At 43.1% G+C, this 23,149-nt stretch overlaps 1 protein-coding gene across 1 annotated transcript in view; it reads left to right on the top strand.

Annotated features, from left to right (window-relative positions):
* SMCHD1 (structural maintenance of chromosomes flexible hinge domain containing 1) overlaps positions 1–23,149 on the top strand; it is a 1,054,086-nt gene that overhangs the window by 1,010,758 nt on the left and 20,179 nt on the right. Inside the window, exons 47-48 of the mRNA XM_082259552.1 lie at positions 4,113–4,271; positions 20,579–20,664. Coding sequence (XP_082115678.1) covers positions 4,113–4,271; positions 20,579–20,664 — 245 coding nt within the window. The remainder of the gene's footprint in view (positions 1–4,112; positions 4,272–20,578; positions 20,665–23,149) is intronic.

The following is a 23,149-nucleotide window of genomic DNA, read 5'->3' as shown; positions in this document are numbered from 1 at the left end:
TTCCTCTCAGGGAAGATTTGCTGTCTCAAGGGCCGATCTTCCATCCTGATTTACAGTCGCTGGCTTCAACGGTGTGGCTGTTGAAAGCCAGGTATCGAGAGATAGAGGTCTTTCTGACTCTGGGATTCCTACACTATTGAAGGCCAGGAAGTCTACTTTCAGGAAGATCTATCATCGTACGTGGAAATCGTACGCTCATGGTGTGAATCATGGTGTGGTGCTAAAAGTGCACCCTCGCTTGTTTTCGTGAGCATTCGGCTTTGGGCACTATCAAAGGCCAAGTGTCGGCTTTGGCTGTTTTTTTTCCAACGTCCTTTAGCTAGGCATGCCCTGATTTGCACCTTTATTCAGGGGGTGCGTCATATGGCGCCTCCAAGGCGACCTCCGTGGGATCTGAATTTGGTTTTCTCTGTTTTTCAAAAACCTCCTTTGGAGAATATTTGGGAGGTTCCCCTGCTTACATTATCTCAGAAGGTTGCCTTTTTGGTGGCTATCACTTCTGCTCGCAGGGTGTCTGAATTGGCGGCATTGTCTTGCTGTTCAACTTATCTGGTGGTCCACAGAGATAAAGTGGTACTTTCGACCTAATCAGTCGTTTCTTCCTAAGGTGGTTTCTGATTTCCATTTGAATTAAGACATTGTGCTGCCTTCACTCTGCCCTAAGCCCAAGCATCTCAAGGAAATTGCTCTGCATTCTTTGGATGTGGTTCGGGAAATTAGAGTGTACCTGGCGGCCACTGAATCGTTTAGGAAATCAGACTCTATTTTTGTCCATACCGAAGAACCTCATAAAGAAATGGCTGCGTCTGCTGCAACCATATCCAGATGGATTAGGCAGACGGTGGTTCAGGCTTATTCACTAAAGGGTCAGGTTCCTCCTCTCCCGGTGAAGGCACGTTCTACTAGAGCGCTGTGTGCCTCTTGGGCTTTTCACCATCAGTCCCACTCCGCTCCCCGCTGGGCTCTATCTGCCCGGCGCCACCCACGACTGCGCGGGAGTGCGGAATGAAAATTGCGTTCTTCTCTCCTACAACTCACACAGCCACCTGTAGGAGCCAACCGAGGATTTTGTGGAGCTGACCAAGGATCGCATTCATTTCTACAATTCTACTGCCGGTTTGTGAAAGTGTGATTTTATTCATAGAGCACTGATGCTTTTTATTTCCTATATATACCTATATATATTTATTCCTATTTATACACCTTCATGTGCTGACTGGGTGACATTATTAAATGGGAGACACGACTGGTCCTTACATACAGGGGATTGCCATTCACAAAGCTGTGAGCAGGTGGAAAGCGATGATCATCTTCCACTCTTCCCTTTAACCTTTCTTTTTGGTGGAATAAAGTGGTGTATGACCTGCTGGTAATACAGGGGTCTTACAACATGTCACCTGAAGTGGATCCGGTTTTCTGGCACCCTCCCTCTTTCATTGGACCCTACCTGTATCTAGGGACTTTTGGACCTTACTGCTATATTTATTTGATGTGTGATAGACACGTTTTTTATTGCGCTGCACTTTTTTTTTTAATTTTTGTATTGTTTCTAGTAATGTTTTTTTCATCTGGCCTTCAGATATGAAAGGCAGAGAGATTTTACTACTGTTTTGATTTGTCATTCAAATTGTTTGCAATAAAGTTTGCATAAAATAGTTAATTTGTATTTAATTTTAATGTTTCAAATGTCAGGCAAAATGGTCGGCCCTCACGCATGTTCACTTGATCAATTCTGGCCCTCTTTGAAAAAAGTTTGGACACCTCTGTCCTAAGCCAAAGCACCCAAAATAGGTTGCATTCTTTGGATGTGGTCTGGGCCATCAGGGTGTAATTGATTGCGACTGAGCCTATTCGGAAATCAGATTCCTTGTTTATTCCTATGGATGGTTCTCGTAAGGGGGAGCCTGCATCTGCTGTGACCATTTCCAGATCAATCCGGCAAACGGTGGTGTAGGCCTATTCAATTAAGGGTCAAGTTCCTCCTTTTCCTGTAAGGACGCATTTCACGAGGGCGCTTAGTGCCTCCTGGGACTTCCGTCACCAGGCGTCAGTGGTCCAGGTTTGCAAAGCAGCCATCTGGGCAGCTGTATACACGTTCACCAAGTTCTATAAGGTGGATATATTTGCATCTGCAGATGCTGCCTTTGGCAGCAAAGTTTTGTAGACCGCTGTGGCAGAGACTTCTGCCTCTTAAGGGTGTTTTTTTTTTCTGGTAAGGTGAGCTCCAGTTGTTCGTGGTTGAGCTCCTGGTTTACCTGGTTGGCTAAGTTTAGCCCTTTTTTGGGAATTTTGTTTATTGCTGTTTTTTTTCCACCCCTCATGCTGATATTGCGTTGGGACGTCCCATCTGTCAAATGAAGATATGAAACTGTGTCCGTCAATGTACGAAAGAGAAAACTGGATTTTGTCTTACTGTAAAATCCTTTTCTCTGATGTTCATTGACTGACACAGCACCCACCCCTTCTTCTGACACTGCTTGTTACAAAACTGAGATCCTAGAGCAGGAAGTTGGAGTATACCACCTGGGCCTGCCCTATAAGCGTAGTTAAGCTTTGTTAATCCTTTTCTGCCTAGTGTCCTACTCCTAGGAAGAGCAGCATAACCCATCTGTTAAATGAAGATCTAAAGCTGTGTCTGTCAGTGAACATCAGAGAGAAGGATTTTACGGTAAGACAATAATCCAGTTTTCCCTATATTTGCACAGAGCGAATGTACTTTCACTGGGTGAATTTTTATAATTGCACCCCATAGTGTTTATACATTTTCTATTTATTATGTTCAATAAAAAAATATAAAATAGAAGAATGAGAAAAATGAAAGTATGAGGTAAATTGCTTCTAAATATGAAATATTTTTACTATTTCCAACCAGTGTCATTGGTCTTCCCAGTATTAAATGTTGATTTGTAAAACAAAGATTTTAAACAAAATAGAAAATAAAGCAGTGACTCCAAATACAGAATACTTCAAACTTAAAGCATGTGCTATCAACACAGCATTTGTAATGTGCAAAAAGCATCCACAGTATTCAAAAATGATAATAAAAAAAAACTGTGTGAATAAAGTCCAATGCAAAAGAGTCCAAAAGATGTGATAAATATCACGGCAAAGAAAGTGTCTTCCACCAGCTAATGAAAATCCACTCCTCCAAACATGAGCAACAGAAAGCTGCCAAAAGAAAGCAGCACCATGCGTGTTTGTGTCAACAGGGTCCTTCACACATAGTCAACCAGCTTCATTCTTGCAATTAGGACATCCCGCAGTACCGCTTCTCACCACTGGGGATAGTCAGAAGGTTTGTTTAACACTGTCTGGGGAAAAAAGCTCTCACCACCACATGGAACCACAAGCAGGGAACCACATATAGTGTAGTATATTGAAAAGTAGATTCCACATAAAAAAAGCGTAAAAGGCTTCATTCAAATGCCAGTAAAATGAATGTCATTACAAATAAAATAGTGCAATTAGACAGAGAGTGCTGCCAATTCCAAGCATGGAAGTGACAGCAGGACGTCAGCGTGTAGCTCCTGCCCCAATGCACGTCTTCAAGGAACTCTAGTACTAAAGATTTTAAATACGTTACAGAAATGTAAATATAAAACAATAAGTCTTCCAACACCTAGAAAGAGTGAAGCAGTTAGTGTCAGAGGGGGATGTTTGGAGTTCTCAGTCAAAACTGGATTTTCATGTTAGTGCTACTGAAGTCATTAGGATTTTATGCCAAGCCTTGTCCCATTACATTATCACTAAAACAAAATTAAAACTTTCAAAAGACTTTTTTTATTCAGTTTCTGTTTGCATAGTTAGGATTCTGTGTTCTTATACTGCATTTCTAAAGCAGCTTGCAATCGTAGAAAATTACACTCTGTTATTTGAAGCTTGTTATACAGTACAAATGGCATCTCATACCTCATAGGTTAAGTCGGTCAGGTAGTCTAAATTTTAAAATAATTTTGCCTTAATAAATAAAAAATAAATAAATAATCTAACTGACTTTCATTTAAAGTGTAACTCCTATTTAAAGGTTTATGGTGGGTGTTCTCAGTTGTCTTTTAATGTGTGTTAGTTGTCTTTATGCCAAAATCACTATTTACAAGTCTGTTTTTTTAAAGATTTGTTACAACAGTATTGTGCAGCAGTGAAAAGATCCCAGAGTGTAGATAAAGAGCTTGAGAAGCAGGTCCAACATCTTAACTCACCAGATATGCAACAGAAGAAGAAGGAGTTGGATGAACAGGAGATAAAGTTAAGGAAAATCGAGAAAAAGCTGGGTGAGTGGCATAATTTTATTTGGTATTATGTCCACACAGAAAAAGCTTTGAATAGTATTTTCTTTATTGTTGGGGCACACAGAATTAAAGAATAGTCTGACATGTAAGATATACTGCCACCTTCAGGAGGTTTGGATACTTGCAAAACAAAACCTTCTTCGGTCAATCCCTCTATAATCCTGCTACCAACTATTAGACCTCAGTTTTTGCAAGTGTCCCAGAGGGTTCAGATGCTTTTTCCTCAGCAAGTGCTGTGTAAAACCCTAATTTATTCTTTCCACAATTTTATTGTATTTTCAATAAAGATGTGTTTTACCGTGTATATTTTTTCCACCGTAACGTCAATCAAGTCTCTAAATATGCTTCTTAAGCTTGTTTTTTTAATAGCAGCTATCCAGATTGCATATCCTCAATGAAAACTTTGGAGGGCATACCTAGACCCCGAGGGACTGGAGTTTGTGGAGTTAGCCTGGAATTTTACTCTGACACTGCTCTGCCAGTGGCACTTCCCAGACCCTGCTGTACTGTGTTAGCCACAGAGCACTCTCTAGGTTAAAAGCTGTGGCACAGTCTTTTTTGTGAGTCAACCTGTGATCATTGGGAAGATAAACCTTTTAAGCTATCTTTGGGCATTGAGCTCTGTATTGTGTTGCTTTTCCAGATCTGTCTCAATAAGCCACAGAGCATCATCTTCAAGTCCAGAACTGTGGCACACCCTCTGGTGTGACCCAGTCTCTGAAAACTCAATTGGTGAGATATGCCTTTAGAAAAAACTTAATCAGTCCGGAATAGACGCACTGTCTATATGACCTCAGGGGCAATGTTTCAGCGCTATAGCCTTTAGACAGGGGAATCTAACAAAGGAGATGCAAAAAAACACACAGGGGGCGCAAACACCTAGTGCATTACCCAAGGTTTATTTAAGTGTTTGTTACCCTATCTTTGGGCACTAAGCTCTGCATTGTGGTGCTTTTCCAGAACAGTCTCAATAAGCCGAAGAGCATCATCTCCAAGTCAAGAACTTTGTCACACCCTCTGGCGTGACCCAGTCTCACTTAGCTTAGTCTGTCATTTTTACAAAGTGTTTTTTTCCTGATTTCAGAGAGCTTTGCAACCTCCTGTATGCCTAGTTTCCAAGAATAAATAGTGAGTACACCTGGGGAGCCTGATATAGTGTGAATTACACATTTGAAGCAGTTATGCACTTTCTATATTTACTGGCGTAATGATCATTAAGGCCAAGGGAACTGAACGCTGGCATCATTTACTAGGTGGAGAGTGGCACAGCCCTGCTTCAGTTTCCCACCTTTTCAGTCTGGAAGGAGTACTATCCTTTTAAGGCTCTGGCGTCAACATTTCCTTATGGGATCATCTGGCTCCCATTCTGCTTCCACTGCTTGCCACTGAATTCAGATGTAGCAAGATGGCTGCGGCTCCAAACAGCACCTTTCTCGGCTGGGTGATGATGACCAGAAGTGGAGAGGATGTGGCTACATATTTCATGGCAGACAGGAGCGCCCCTTTATCAAACCATCTTGCTACTTCTGGAAGCTTCTGTTGCTTATGTTAAAGCCTGGCAGCTGTACTCCCATCAAGAACTCGGCTTCAACTAGCCACATTCCTGAAGAGTTCTACAGCCTCATGGTGATCTTATGGAGGTCCATATGAGTTTATAACAAGCCTTGATCCCCTTTGAACTATTGAATGCATTTTTATTGTCTCTTATACTTTTTATGATACATCTCTTTACCTTGATGGAGGTGCTCTCTTTTGTTTGTTTTTTATAACATTTCGGAGTACTGGCTAACATAGATAGCGGTGCAAGGAATGTAAGTGCAGATGATTAAAGAAATGAATCACATTTAGGGCTTTAACTGATTTTACTTGGACTGCACCTACAGTATCAGTTTGATCTGTCTGGTACAACAGTTTATCCCACATTGGTGTTGACACACATTTGAGCATTCATGTCAAAGTGGATTAAATTTGCTGTACCATCTTCAGGGCAGACCCGCACACCTTGGAGCTTTTGGAAAGAATGTCTAAGGCATTCCGTTTTAGCTGTGATGGTCTCTTACAAGAAATTAAGCTTTTGGATGGGCCTAAAGCTGGGTATACATACGTAGATTATTTTAGTTTAGCCTGCAAGCCAAATATACATTTTTAAACAGATTCCCCCATCTACTTTATACAGCACCAATTGAGAGGAATCTCCAGCTGTGGTTATTTTATTCTCACAGTCACAGCCAGCCTCTGTCAGAACACCAGAATAGTGGCTGTAAGTGATTCGATTAAGCTGCTGTTCGACTGACAATTTTCAGCTTGCCTTCTTTAATCTATCAATTGAAAAATGTTTTTGGTGGAAAGCGGCTGATAGGGCCACCTATGTAACAAATATCGTTCTGTTCCCAGGAACAATGTTCATTTTATATGCGTAGAGCATTTTAGCTCTTTGCCTGGAAAGCTAATGAGCTTTTCAATAAGCATTTCAATTACTTCCCCTTCAAGGGTAGAGGACACTTTGGCTTTGTTATTGACCATCTTGTTCCTAATTCCTCTGATGGCTCAGTGTGTAATCTCCTGCAGGGGGTATATTGATGAGATAAATCAACCTTATTCTGCCTCTGTGTAAGATTCTGGTACCTCTGGTACCCTTATTTTCCACTTTTCTTTCAAATATGCGTCCCATCTTTCTAATTAGGTGGTACGCATACACCTTTAAGACGGATGACGTCATTGCCGAGCGCCGCAGAGCGGCTATTTCAACCGCCGGCGTTCTCTCTCACATCGTTCGTTCAACCTGCCTGTGTGTCCACATGCTTACAAGCTTGTCTTGCTACCGGAACCTCCAGCTATTCTCTCTTACTTGGAAACAGACCAGAACCTCGCTACTGATCCCTGTATCTCACTACTGGATCACTCCTTCATTACTGGACCCTTCTACTACTAACCTTACTAGTGATAAGTACCCCACAGGGGAATCCTCCATAACCTTACTTACACTATCTACCTCTGCACATTGAGGACTGTTACTATCTATGCATACTAAATCTATCATCTGCACTGTTACATAGATTGCTAGCTCTTGAGCCTACTACCATCTATCCTTGCACTGGGTTAGTCTATCCTGTATTTGTCATCTGCTGTCCTTACCACCTGTTACCATACTCGATTACTAACCTATCTGCATTCTACCTAATACCATCTAATACTCTCCTGAACATTTCTATCAAGTGCTTACCATCTCTGTCACTGTTCACACCTGTCCCTTCAGCACATCATCTTCATACTAACATATACATCCTATCACTCCAGGAACATTTTATTGAGTGTGTATATCTGTATGCTGAAGCTGACAGGCCCACAGTGATGATTCTGGAGAGTTGGATCTGGTTATTCAACACTTCAACTACTGAGTGGAGATTCTGCAGCTGCAAATCCAGCCTACTACAAAAACGCAGGAGCGTTACACTCTGATTCTACAGCAGTTCCTCAGGGAAGCACACAGCCCTTTTCTCATTCAAGTGGCGAATCTCAAGGCCACAAATCCCTGGCCTCCTTTTTCAGTCCCTCTTTTCAAAGAGTCAAACCTCATATTTCTCTATCGTCCATTGACAGACGCAGCCTCATCTCCATAAGCTTAGTGGGTTTATGCTCCTCCCATCAGGAGTAGTCTAGGCAGTCAAATTTGAATACAAGCGCCCAGGGGGCTGTCCCTCTAGGCATAAAGCCCCACTGCACAATCCAGCACATCAGTTTGTTTTTGCCTAGAGAAGGAGTAGGACCTAGGTTTCCTGCTGGGACTCCGGTCTTAGTTTTTTTATTCTTTTCAGAATATTTTCTTTTATTTATCTTGGGGGGGGATGTGGGCCCTCCCCTGGGGATAATGGGATTTGTGCCTCCCAAGTTTGGTTTAAAGGGGTTCCCTGCAGCCTTCTGCGATCGGTGGTAGATACCGCGATCGGCGCTCTATGGAGTCCCAAACTGGAATATCACCCTCATACCCACTCTGTGCGACTCCCGGACTGTTCGGATTGCAGTCGATGGCCTCGATTTCAGCTGTCCTGGAAGGCCTGGCGACTAAAGTTGATTTAGTCATAAAAAAGTAAAAAACAATTGCCGTAAGATATGGGCCACACCCCTGTGTAATTTCAAAACCAAGGATAGAAGAAAAGTGAGGTTTTTAGGGCTCAAATGAGGTGGTCAAATCATCCAACGCCACACAATAGTAAAGTTCAAAAGCATATTTATTAATTAATGTAAAAAGGCATAAAGACAATATGCCTAAAAGACACACATACATATAACAAATATAAATCTTTTTTTTTTTTGAGGAACACAAGGTAGGTAACCAGATGGTTAGGCAGGTGATCATATAAATGGTATTCCCAGGTATCCAGGTCATATCATAGTTATATAGGCTGAGAATATTATATTCATTAATCTTGAGTGTCCTTATTTGTAAAGGGGAAGCATGACCCGTTTGTGTCTCTCTGGTAGCGTGACCTGCGAGTGTCACCTATTATGCACTAATATAAAGGAAGCTACATATTCTCTCCCTATGGTGGCTTCTTAATAACCACATACTAGTGCATTCGGACCTATACGATATAATAAAGCAAAATACATATATTATATAAAAGTGTGTAGATACCTTTACAGTATACGCATTAGTTACGTCTTATATATTTCACTCTGGATATATGGTCCACGTCTACTAGACAATCATTATCCGTGAGTTTTGGCTGGACTATGGGTCTGCACCATTTGGGAACACTAGCTGGTTCTCTGGTCTCTTAAGCCCTGAAGAAGCAAAGTCAAGCGAAACGCGTTGGCTGCACAGGGACCATATCCATCCTTTTTGATTGAGACTCCACCATCTGGTTACCTACCTTTTTTTTATTTATATTTGTTATATGTATGTGTGTCTTTTAGGCATATTGTCTTTATGCCTTTTTACATTAATTAATAAATAAATATGCTTTTTAACTTTATTATTGTGTGGCGTTGGATGATTTGACCACCTCATTTGAGCCCAAAAAACCCCACTTTTCTTCTATCCCTGGTTTAGTCATGAGAAAGGTTGATAGACAAAAACGGCCGCTGCCTTCTCCTTCTGTGGAGGTGTCCTCTGATTCAGAGGCTTATGGGGTCGCCCCGGACGCCCCCCTACCTAAGGGGTCGCTGTCCTAGCAATCAGATGGTGAAGAGGACCTGTCTTCTTCAGCTGCTGAGCGGGAACGCGCTTTAGTGGAAGCCCTGATTATTTCAGTGCGGGATACTTTAAAATTGGCTGATGAGCCCACGCCGGCAGGGACGCAGTTGGCTTTTGGCTCCCAAAAGTCTCAGAAATCTGGCAAGGTTTTCCCTTGTTCCGACACCTTTCACGATATTGTGAATGACCAATGGCAGCGCGTTAAGCACGTTTTAGTGGTGCCTAAATTCTTTAAACGCCGGTATCCTTTTGCTGAAAAGGTCTCCAACCGTTGGATGGTGTCACCTAAATTGGACCACCCTGTTTCCAGATTAAACAAATCCAGTGGACAGGCGGGTGGGATCCCTTTCCCGCCACCTTCATGTACTGGCGGGTTCCATTTTGAAACCTGTTTTTGTGTCTGTGTTGGTTTCACAGATGGTGACGGAATGGATTAGGGGGTTGCGGGAGTCTTTGGATCCTGAGACTGTTCCTCTGGAACAGCTAGAACTGTTGGACCAGGTGATCCAGGCTCTGGTGTTCCTGTGTGATACATCTGTGGATGTGGCTCCCCTGGTGGTCAGGGTCTCGGCTGTGGGCATTGTTTTAAGACACATGATTTGGTTGAAGAACTGGTCGGCTGACCAAGCTTCTAAAAAGGCCTTAGCTGATCTCCCCTTTCTGGGAGACAGGTTATTTGGCGACTTTTTGGATGAGTTGATCAAGGGACTGAATGGCGGGAAGAGTACTATTCTTCCTCAATCTTCCAAGGGTAAGACACCCCGTCCTATGTGGGGTCCCTCCTTTTCTGCTCACAAACGTTTTTTTCCTGCCTCCGGGACACAAGACAAAGGTAAGCCGTCAGAACTTCTGGAGGTGCTAAAAAGCCCTGGGGCAAGACCAAGGCCGGTCAGTCCTGTGCGGCAGACAAGTCGTGGCTTACATCAATCATCAAGGGGGCACCAGGAGTGCCCTGGTGGCCAAGGAGGTGGCGGAGATTATTATATGGGCGGAACACAATGTTTCAGCTCCTTCCGCAGTCCACATCCCGGGTGTGGAGAATTAGCAAGCGGATTACCTGAGTCGTCAGGTGTTGGAACAGAGGGAGTGGTCCCTGCATCCAGAGGTGTTTCAGCTCTTGTGTCCGGTGCGGGACTCCGGAGATGGATCTGTTCACGTCTCGCCTCAACAGGAAAGTTCAGAGGTTTGTGGCCAGGTCTCAGGATCCTCTAGCCGACGCCGCAGACTCTGGTGGGTCCTTGGGGTCCGTATAGCCTGTTATATGCCTTCCCTCCGCTTGTTTTCCTGCAGAGGTTTCTTCGCTGGGTGGCGATGGAAGGCATTCCCGGTCATTCTGGTAGCTCCAGACTGGCCTTGGTGGTCTTGGTACGCAGAACTGGTAAAAATGGTCGTGGATCCTTCCTCTTCGGGAAGATCTTCTATCTCAAGGACCAATCTTCCGTCCTGCTTTACAGTCGCTTGCTTTAATGGCTTGGCTGTTGAAAGCAAGGTGTTGAGGGATAGAGGTCTCTCTGATTCGGTGATTCCTACCCTTTTGAAGGCCAGGAAATCGGCCTCTAGGAAGATCTGTCATCCTACTTGGAAATCTTACATTTCATTGTGTGAATCGCTGCAACTGCACCCTCGCTCTTTTTCGATAGCTAGGGTTCTAGCCTTTTGCAAAAAGGGGTTGAGCAGCGCTTGGCGTTGGGGACTATCAAGGGCCAGGTTTCGGCCTTGTCTATTTATTTCCAACGTCTGTTGGCTACTCATAGTTTGATTCGCACCTTCATTCAGAGGGTGCATCATCTTGCCCCTCCGAGGAGATCCCCATTGCCTCTGTGGGATTTTAATCTGATTTTGTCTGTATTTCAAAAGCCTCCTTTTGAGAATATTAGGGAGATTTCTCTGCTTACTTTGTCGCAGTAGGCTGCCTTCCTAGTGGCTATCACTTCTGCCCGCAGAGTCTCTGAGTTTACGGTGTTGTCCTGTCATTCGCCTTATTTGCTTTCATCGAATATGTCATTCGCTTTATCCCTGTGGACCTTTGGTGGTCCACAGGGATAAAGTGGTCTTCCAACCTAATCCGTCTTTGCTTCCTAAGGTGGTGTCGGATTTTCACCTGAATGAAGACATTGTGTTGCCTTCCTTATGTCCTAAGCCTACACATTACAAAGAAGTTGCCTTGCACTTTCTGGATGTGGTTCGGGCGATAAGAGTTTATCTGATGGTTAATGAGTCCTTCATGAAGTCTGACTCTCTCTTTGTCCTTCCGGAAGGTCCTCTCAAAGGTTTGGCTGTGTCCGCTGTGACCATTTCGAGATGGATCAGGCAGACAATGGTTCAGGCTTATTCAATTAAGGGTCAGGTTCCTCCTTTCCCTGTGAAGGCGCATTCTACTAGAGCACTGAGTGCCTCTTGGGCTTTTTCGCCATCAGGCCTCCGTTATACAAGTTTGTAAGGCAGCAACTTGGTCGTCTGTGCACACCTTTACCAAATTTTACAAGGTTGATTTGTTGTTTGTTGACATCTTCGCATGCCTCTTTTGGCTGCAAGGTTTTGCAGGCTGCTGTTTCATAAGAGAATGTTTGTTTGTACTTCGGGGTCTTTTTTTCTGGGTGAGCTCCTGTTGTTTGGTTGAGCTCTATGTTGCCCGTTTGGCTAAGTTTAGCCTTTTGGAGTTGATGTTACTATCTGGTTGTATTCTTCTCACCCCTCATACCTACACTGCTTTGGGACATCCCACTCAGCTCATGGAGATGAGGCTGCGTCTGTCGACGGACGATAGAGAAAATACAATTTTTGTAAGATCTTACCGTAGAATCTTTTTCTCTGATGTCCATCGACAGACGCAGCACCCGCCTGTCTGTTTGGGGTTGGTTCTTTTGTCTTCACTGCTTTTAAACTATACTGATGTGCTGGATTGTGCAGTGGGGGTTTATGCATAGATGGGCAGCCCCCTGGGCGTGTGTATTAAAATTTTACTGCCTAGAATACTCCTGATGGGAGGAGCACAATAAACCCACTCAGCTCATGGAGATGAGGCTGCGTCTGTCGACGGACATCAGAGAAAAATATTTTACGGTAAGATCTGACAAAAATGTATTTTTATGTGGAAAGCTGTTGCGAAAATTGTGAATGGAATCTGTCAGGGCAGTCCCTCCAGCCTGGCCTCAAAAATGCCTACTTGCATGTCATTATCTTCCTGGTGCATTAATGCTTCTTTAGTTTTGCAGTGGACATGCAGCATTGCCCACCTCTTTGCTCTGTGCAGTTTACCTCAGGTTTTCGCCTAGGTGCTAGTCCCTGTTTTTCGCTCTGCTTCACTCTCAGGGCATAACCCTAAGTGGAATATCTGGATGACCACTTTCTGAGAGAAGTCAGTGCTGGAACTGTCTCATCGGTTTGAAAATATAGACCTGGTCTTGAATATAGCACTGTTTAAGGTGGTTCCTCCACAGAGAAAACCCCAGTCTCTCTGCTCCTATGCTCAGACTTTACAGTCCGGGAACCAGCCAACCAACCCCCCCCCCCCCCCTTTTTTTTTGCCTGGGGTTTTTGGGTTTGACATTGGCCTCCTTTTAAGGCAGTCCTTTATGCCCAATATAATTCCAGACTTTTGAAACTCAACATTCTGGCAGTGGGAGACTGGTAGACTCAGTCTTTGGACCGCCACATTTGCCTCACCTACAAAACCTGACTTGCCCTGGCCTGCTGGATCACCAGTCCAACTCTGAAGTCGGGGGAAATCCTTTTTCACACTGGTGGCAGTCTGTCGGTCTGGGGAATAGTGGGTGCAAGAGACATGGTTGCTTGGTTTAAGCTCCTATCAGAATCAATGTTTTGAAGCTTATAGTGATTAGTTTACTCCTTCAACGCTGGACCCCCTAACTGCAGGGTCATTCAACCATGATTCAGACAGACAATGCTATGACAGTGGCGCACATAAACTATCAGGAAGGAGCCAAAAGTCTTGTAGCTAAAGAGAAGCAAATCTGATTCAAGCTTGGCCAGAACATTATGTTCAATCTCTGTCCACCATACACATCTCAGGATATGGATTATTAGCAGCCAGACTTCCTCAGACATCAAAGTCTAGACTCCAGAGCTATTTCAAGACACCTGCCACAGGTAAAGGACACCGGACATGGACCTCCTGGCTTTAAAGAAGTATCATTATTTTTTTTTTTTTTTCAATTAACTCCCCAGGAGCACTTGGTCCCGTTCTAATTGGTGGCCCATTTGTCTTCTAAACATACTTCTATATGCTGGCTGTATCTCCACTCCCTTTTGAAGCCCAAATTATGGGTGCTTCTGTGGGGGTCAGCAGAGCTTCGCCCCTTCTCTATGCTGAGTGAACTTTCACTCACTATAATGAATCAACAATCAGCGCTGCCTGTTCATTCATAATAGCAAAAGATCATTCAGCTGTGGCTCTGTGTAAAATTATGTGCCCTGTATGTCTAAAAGCAGCTGCAGATACATTACATAGAGCTGCAGCTCTAAGTAATTTAATTATTGTGAATGAACAAGCAGCACTGATTGTTGATTTCATAATAATGACAGAGCACTCAGAGCTGCAGTGCCATGTATAGAACAGCCTGACATTGAGGATCACTCATTCCTAAAGATAAAGGCTCACTCAGTAGCGCTCTGTCATCCATTGACCAGGCTGCATTTTTGTAAAAGCAGCCCTGATAGATAGACAGCGCTGAAGACTGTGTATTTTTTTAGAGTGGCCCCTGCTACGAGAGACCAAAGCTTTCAATCACAGATCCATCTCCTTTCTTGTAGCATTGTAACAACAATTAAGCAATTTTGTCTCCAGGTCCAGGTATCCTCAAGCCTTCACAGTGGTTGTCTTGGTGATTCCTTGGGTTCACTTCAACCTGACATACAGTGGGTAAAATAATTTAATCCCCTGTCTATTTTATTAGTTTGCCAACTTACAAAGAAATGAAGGGTCTATCCTTTTTATCATAGGTTTGATTTTAATAATAGAGATAGAATATCAACCAGAATCCAGAAAAAAACACATAAAACAAATGCTATAAATTAAGTTGCAGTTCAGTGAGTAAAACATTTATTTTATCCCCAAGAAAAACATGACTTCGTACTTGGTGGAGAAACCCTTGTTGGCAAGCACAGAAGTAAGCATTTCTTGTAGTTGGTGACTAGGTTTGCACACATCTCAGGAGGGATTTCGGTCCACTCTTCTTTACAGATCTTCTCTAAATCATTAAGGTTTCTTGGCTGTCTCTTGGCAACTTGAAAGTTTCAGCTCCGTTCACAAATTTTCTATAGGACTATGGTCTGGAGACTGACTATGCCACTCCATGATCTTAAAGTGGTTGTTAAGCCACTTAGATAAAATTATCTGATCCCCTCTGTAATAGAACACTATTTGCTTCTGTGCCTGTGTTATAGAAAAAATATGCATATCTTACCTAAATCCGAGCATCTCCCAGATGACTCCTCAGATCTCTCCTCTGCCCAGCTGACAGTTCCAGTGGGCAGGCCTGAGCCGAAGGAGGGTAAGAGAGGGGAGAGAGAGCAGAGCAGTCGCATGATTGCTGGAAGCTGCTCGAATTTAGGTACAGATCGCATATTTTTTTTCTATAACACAGGCACAGGGGCAGTTAGTGTTCTATTACAGAGGGGATCATTTTAAAATAATTGAGAGCAGCAGGAGGGAAGGGGGTGGGCACTGATGGGTAGGGGGGAGAGGAGGACAGTGCAGGGCTGCGGATGATGGAGACACGTACGCTGACCACGGTGCCAGGGTTCAGCAGCCATTATACACTGTGGTCAGTGTACAGGGAGGAGGGCAGAAACTGGCAGGATCAGCCAGGTTTTTTTTTTTTTTTTTTTTTTTTGGTGCTACAGGGGGCCAAATGACACAGCACAAGCACTGTGCTGTATAACATGCTTTAAGGGAAATGGGATTTTTTTTTTTTATTTTTTTTTATTTAGGGTAACAAACGCTTTAATGTGCTCCTTGAGCCACTCCCTTGTTGCCTTGGCAGAATGTTTTGGGTCATTGTCATGCTGTAAGACCCATCAACAACACATCTTCAGTGTTCTGGCTGAGGGAAGAAGGTAAGATTTTACAAAACATGACTCCGTCCATTGGTCCCTCAATGCTGCAAAGTTGGCCGGTACCTTTAGTAGAGAAACAGCCCCAATTAATCATGTTTTCACCTCCATGCTTGACTGTAGGGATGGTGTTCTTAGGGTCATATTCAGCATTTTTCTTCCTCCAAAAACGGCGAGTCGCAATAATGCCAAAGAGCTCTATTTTGGTCTCATCTGACCACAGCACTTTCTCCCAGTCCATCTCTGAATCATTTAGATATGACTGTACATGTGTCTTCTTGAGAAGGGGGACTTGCCATGTTTAGAGGAAGAAAAATGCTGACTATGACCCTAGCCTAGCCAATCTCCAGACCTTAATCCTATATAAATTTTTTGGAGGGAGCTGAAACTTTGAGTTGCAAAGCGACAGCCAAGAAACCTTAGTGATTGTAAAGTCTCTTTTTTTTTTTCTATTAAAATAACAAACATGTTATACTCACCTCCTGTGCAGTGGTTTTGCACAGGGCAGCCTTATCCTCCTTTTCTTGGGTCCCTGGCTGGAGCTCCTGGCCCCTCCCTCTTGTTGAGTGCCCCTAAAGCAAGCAGCTTGCTATGGGGGCACCCGAGCCAAGCCGCAGCTCCGTGTAGCCATTCAGACACAGAGCCGCAGTTCAGCCCCACGCCTCTTTCCTCACTGGCGAACTGAGTTTGATTGACCGCAACGGGAGCCACTCGTGCCGCTGCTGTGTCTCAGCCAATCAGGAGGGAGATTCCCAGACAGCTGAGGCATTCGTGTACATTGCTTGATCGAGAGGGGCTCAGGTAAGTATTAGGGGGAGCTGAGGGAAGCTGCTGCACACAGAAGGCTTTTTAACCTAATGCATAGAATGCATTAGGATAAAAAAAGTCTTCTGCCTTTACAACCACTTTAGGGATTTACAAAAGATCTGTAAAAAAGAGAGTGGACCAAAATCCCTCCTGAGATGTGTGCAAACCTGGTCACCAACTTCAAGAAATGTCTTCAATTTATAACATTTGTATCATGTGTTTTTCTGGATTTTTGGTTAATTGGTCTCTATCATTTAAAATACACCCATGATAAAAATTATAGACCCTTAATTTCTTCGTGAGTGGCCAAACTTACAAGATTTGCAGGGGATCAAAAAATTATTTTCCCCACTGTACACCTTTCCTCCTCTAAAACTCCTCCTTCCCCTGCTCTGCATGGTGGGCATTCCAGTGACTCATTGCACCCGATTGGCTCAGATGGATGTGGACCTCAAAACTCACCAAACTCCTGAAAGTCTTTCTGTGGACTTTCCCAGGTCATCCAGATCTGTTCTGCCAGGGATCATTTCAGTAACCTGGTTCTGAGTGGCTGACTTTAATAGTCTGGCTCTTGAAACACAGGCGAGGAATAAGGGTACGTGTAGGTTGGTTATCTCTATGCTTTTAAAAATTAGGAAAACTAATTTTCACAAATCTAACTCCTGGAAAGCACTTTTCTCTTTGTGCTAGACAAGGAAACTTCATCCTAGATAGTAATCCATGGGATACATCCTGTCGTTTCTCCAGCCTGGTTTGGATCTGCATTTGGCCTTGAGTACTATCAAGGCTCAAATCTTGTCCCTAGCAGTTTTTTTTTCAAAGAACGCCTGACTCTCACCGCTCACTGAAGGCCTTCATACAGTGTCTACAGTCTACTCCTTCTGCACATCCCCAGTGATGCGTGGTTCTGTTGGTTCTTCAAAAACTGCTCTTTGAACATATCAGGGATATTCCTCTGTTTATTCTTACATTTCCTTACTCTTGCCCCTCGCCTCTGCAAGGTGAGCTTATGAGTTGGCAGCCCTAACCTGTAAAGAACCCAAGGCCTCTTATTTCTTACCAAGGTGGTTTCTTCCTTTCACCTTAACCAGGACGTTGATCTCCCTTCTTTTTATCCTGCTGCACAGCACCTTAAGGAGATTCCCCACCCTTGTCTAGATGTGGTTTGTACTGTTCGAGTCTTTTTTTCCCCACCTACAGCTTGCCTCCGTTTGTCATTCCTGAAGGTTCCCACAAGGACAAACTGCTTCTCTTTTCACTAATGCCTGGTTTATTTGACAACTCATCATTCAAGCATATAGACTTAAGGTCAAGGTTACAACCTTCCCTGTTAAAGTGCACTCCTCAAGATTAGTGTGTTATTGTTTTTTTGGTGGGGGGGGGGGGGGGTGGTGTTTTTTTTCCTTTTGCTTTTGATCATCAGGCATACATTTCACTGATCTATTAGACTTCCACCTGGTCCTCTGTTCCCCACATTTGTTACATTTTACCAGGGGGACATTTTATTCCTCAGCTGATATCAGTTTTTTGTAAAATAATATTTAATTTAGTTTTTCCTTATGGCCCCTTTCACACAGGGGAGTCCGTCGGCGGACTCCGTTTTTCTCAGCGGGGGATTGATCCGCCGATCCCCCGCTGAGCAGGCAGATGGCAGCTCTGTCTCTGGGCTGTGTGCGGAGACAGAGCTGTCAGGTCCCCGCTTTTCTCTATAGGATGGGAACGGACCGTCTGTCCGTTCTCATCCGATCCGCTGGACGGATGGAAAATAGGGGTTTCCATCCATCCAGATTTGACGGATCGGATGTCAGCGGACATGTCTCCACTGACATCCGATACCCCATAGAGATGCATGGGGCATCCGTTCAGATCTGAACGGTCCGCCTGTGTGAAAGGGGCCTATATTGGTTAGGTTCAGATAAGTATACTAAAAATATGATCTCTTTCTAATATAAACATATCAATAGCATTTCTGAATAAAGGTAAACTTTGCTTCCATTTCAGTTTAGCCTTATGATAATTCAACAAAAGCAGGCCTTGAAAATATCTATAAAACTGTAGAGAATCCCATCTGTACTAATTGGAATCCATGCTGCATTTGGTGGCAAGTCACAAGGATATTGCTTGAATATTACCTTGCTCACAGATCCTCAGGAGGCCAACAGTGACCAGGAATTGGATCATTGGTCTTGTGTCTGGCTAAGGGGCAAAGCCTGGATTCCATAACTTACTGTTATACAGTCAAAGTGTTACTAAACCGAGGACCCTGCATTCACTGTATCTGGTCTGCCACAGTACACAGAACATGGAAATGCAATTATTTTATTAAATATAAACTTCTAAATACCCTTTCTCATCAGCAGTACATAGCAGCCTTATGACCTCTATCAGTGTCTGATTAAAGCACATAGTAGGAGTTATCATTCTCCTCTGACTGTTCTATGAGGCTGCATGACCCCTGACCCTCTGTCTGGGCAGTGCTAATGGGCCTTGCGCTGATCACATGCATCCTCCTAAGAAAAATAAAAACCTCTCTAGCATTACACATCAAACTGAGCACAAGGCTCTGTACTGTCAGGAGTATTACAAGCATGCTTTACTGCATATACAGACTGATTTTACTGTCGTGGGTTTAGTAATACTTTAAAGGTACTGTATATCTTAATTGTACAGTACAGTACAGAACACAGACTGGATATTGGAAAACCCTGGGTTATAAGGCTGCTACCTTCAGACTATCAAAGCTTATGTACACACCCCCATTGAGTGTATCCCTGTACCCTACTCCACTCCATAGGACCTCTGTTTTTTGCTAGTGTCCTGTAGGTGATGGGCCTTTTCCTCCCTTATGGAGAAGTTTCTCTGCTTAACTAATTCTTATTAATTTGGAATTCTTCAATCAACTTTTTAGTTAGCCTCTTCACTGCCTTCTACTACTACAATAGAAGCAGTGCATCTAGAATGTTACAACCTCTGTAAAACCTTTGGAAGCCATACTGGGATACCATGCTTTGGAGACAGCCTGTAATGTTGCTTCAGGCACAGGATCCTGCTAGGGCACTAACCTTGACACTAAAGCCCCGTACACTCACCGATCGTCGGCCGAACGATCGGCCGTCTTTTGTCTGAGGGCTGTCTTGTCTGCTGAAAACTGCAAAAGACTGCACACGAATTTTGTCGGCCAACAACAGCCGACTGCAGAAGTGATGTCATGTGATGGTTAACTTTCCTGGTCTTTTTTCTTTTCTGAGCATGCCCAGTCTTGCAAATCTGCTGTCTGTCGGTCGAATTCTGTACTGACTGGCGAACAATCGGCCGTTCTGGTGTCGGCATACAAAAATCTTAATGCTTGCACGACAGATTCTGTTCGGCCGAAAGTGCGCTGTCGGCTGTCGGAAGCATCATACTAACAAGCCGAAAATCGGCCGATCGTTCGGCGGCCGAACAGTTTCGGCCGACAATCGGTACGTGTGTACGGGCCTTTAGTGCAAAGCATGTATTTAAAGTGGAAATTCACCCAAAAGGGGAAAGTGGAAGAGAAGACTATTCTCTACAAAAAAAATGGTACTTCCAGTACCATTACATGCTCACTTCACTTGGGGGTTTCCTTTGAATTACACCTACAAACGTCTGTTCAGCTTTTTAGTACCGCCGCCTAGTCTTCAGTTCAAACATTCTCCATGTTCTACCAGGTAGATGTTCAGGCCTCTGCTGATGCAATTTTTGGCCACAAGTTTCTTCAGGATGTTCCAAGGTCTATGAGTGTTCAACCTGTGTCCTATATTGTACGATAAAGATAAAAGGAATTTTGACTCACCTGTAAACTTCATATCTTGAAGTACTGCACAGGGCACTTTCCTCTCTGTTCCTGTGTTACTCTACATTGCTTGCTAAAAACTGAAGTTTCAGGGGTTTTTCCAAGGGAGACATTTCTAAAAAGCTTTGCCATTGTCCAATTACCTGAAGTTAGCCTCCTATAACCCAGAGTCTATGAATATCCAACTTGTATCCTGTATTGCATTCCAAGATCTGAAATATACAGGTTGGTCAAAATTCCTTTTTTCATAGTTTATTTTGGTTCTCTTGAAATTTGATTGTTTTATTTACCCTGTGTTTGATTAGAATACATTTGTAATAGAAGCTGTTTTCCCTGTAAAAGATTATTTGAATTGAACCAATTATGTACGTTTCAATGTTTACTTGTATTTTTCAGGTATTACTCCAAAAAATCAAAATACTGAAGATCTGTCTGAGTGCCCTATTCCAACTAAGCGGGTGAAAAGGGATATAAATAAATAGGTAATTTGCAAATACAGTAAAGTACAGTTTTAAAACAGTGTTAATCAGAATTACTTTCCTGTTTTTTTACTGGCTAAGCCCTTAAACTCATAACTTATCACAGTTCTACAACAGGGAGAAGGGGGCATTCTTTCCCTTTGTCCATCCCTTTAAAGCATCTTTTCTCAACCTTTTGTAACTCATAGAAAACCCTGAAGGTAACTTTCGGGGTCTCCAGGAACACCAGCTAAAATGATTATATCTACCCTTTATGGTAAAATAGTAAGATCAGAAAGCTCCAAAAAGTTTTAAATAAAAGAATAAAAAATATGACTTGTCTAGAATCTTTGACACCCAGAGCCGCTTATTTTACAACACTTCTTTGCTCTATATGTCAGCATTAATAATGAAAATGAACAATAGTAGGTAAGAAAGTAACATAGACTGTGTAAATAAATTGCAGTGTCACCTTACTTTAGTTAGCAAAGAAATGCCCACTTACGTTAGTGGTCAGTGGAGAAAAGCCCTCTTACCCTGGTGATCAGTGTAGAAGTAACCCCTTACAATGCATGTCAGTGGAAAATGTCCCCCTTACATTGGTATTCATTGTAGGTAGGAGATCAATCTGTCCTTGTCCTTGCTTACTGATCAAGGAACCACAAACAATCTATGGAGGTACCATAGGGTTCCACGGAACTGTGGTTGAGAGAGCCAGTTTTAAAGACAAAAAAAATGTTAGAGCTTAATGCCCAGGGTAATACATATATCAGTTTTCAAATTATTTTCAGCATAAACAGGATTTAAAACAAAAAGATATACAGTGGGTACGGAAAGTATTCAGACCCCCTTAAATGTTTCACTCTTTGTTATATTGCAGCCATTTGCTAAAATCATTTAAGTTCATTCTTCTTCCTCATGAATGTACACATAGCACCCCATACTGACAGAAAAACACAGAATTGTTGACATTGTTGCAGATTTATTAAAAAAGAAAAACTGAAATATCACATGGTCCTAAGTATTCAGACCCTTTCCTGTGACACTCATATATTTAACTCAGGGGCTTTCCATTTCTTCTGATCATCCTTGAGATGGTTCTACACCTTCAATTGAGTCCAGCTGTGTTTGATTATACTGATTGGACTTGATTAGGAAAGCCACACACCTGTCTATATAAGACCTTCCAGATCACAATGCATGTCAGAGCAAATGAGAATCATGAGGTCAAAGGAACTGCCTGAAGAGCTCAGAGACAGAATTGTGGCAAGGCACAGATCTGGCCAAGGTTACAAAAAGATTTCTGCTGCACTTAAGGTTCCTAAGAGCACAGTGGCCTCCATAATCCTCAAATGGAAGACGTTTGGGATGACCAGAACCCTTCCTGGAGATGGCCGTCCGGCCAAACTGAGCTATCGGGGGAGAAGAGCCTTGGTGAGAGAGGTAAAGAAGAACCCAAAGATCACTGTGGCTGAGCTGTGGCTTTATGGCAGAGTGGCCCGACGGAAGCCTCTCCTCAGTGTAAGACACATGAAAGCCCGCATGGAGTTTGCTAAAAAACACCTGAAGGACTCCAAGATGGTGAGAAATAAGATTCTCTGGTCTAATGAGACCAAAATAGAACTTTTTGGCCTTAATTCTAAGCGGTATGTTTGGAGAAAACCAGGCACTGCTCATCACCTGTCCAATACAGTCCCAACAGTGAAGCATGGTGGTGGCAGCATCATGCTGTGGGGGTGTTTTTCAGCTGCAGGGACAGGACGACTGGTTGCAATCGAGGGAAAGATGAATGCGGCCAAGTACAGGGATATCCTGGACAAAAACCTTCTCCAGAGTGCTCTGGACCTCAGACTGGGCCGAAGGTTTACCTTCCAACAAGACAATGACCCTAAGCACACAGCTAAAATAACGAAGGAGTGGCTTCACAACAACTCCGTGACTGTTCTTGAATGGCCCAGCCAGAGCCCTGACTTAAACCCAATTGAGCATCTCTGGAGAGACCAAAAAATGGCTGTCCACCAACGTTTACCATCCAACCTGACAGAACTGGAGAGGATCTGCAAGGATGAATGGGAGAGGATCCCCAAATCCAGGTGTGAAAGACTTGTTGCATCTTTCTCAAAAAGACTTCTGGCTGTATTAGATCAAAAGGGGGCTTCTACTAAATACTGAGCAAAGGGTCTGAATACTTAGGACCATGTGATATTTCAGTTTTTCTTTTTTAATAAATCTGCAACAATGTCAACAATTCTGTTTTTCTGTCAGTATGGGGTGCTATGTGTACATTCATGAGGAAGAAGAATGAACTTAAATGATTTTAGCAAATGGCTGCAATATAACAAAGAGTGAAAAATTTAAGGGGGTCTGAATACTTTCCGTACCCACTGTATATATATATATATATATATATATATATATATATATATATATATAGCAGTATATTTTTACTTCCATTTAATTAAAGCGATACTAAACCCCAAACCAAAAATGTAATATATTGCAGCTTACC

Source organism: Pelophylax lessonae (assembly GCF_965119305.1).
Source record: "Pelophylax lessonae genome assembly, chromosome: 5".
Classification (NCBI taxonomy): Eukaryota; Metazoa; Chordata; class Amphibia; order Anura; family Ranidae; genus Pelophylax; species Pelophylax lessonae.
Note: the sequence above shows the minus strand (reverse complement) of the source record. Positions and strands in the feature narration are given on the sequence as shown.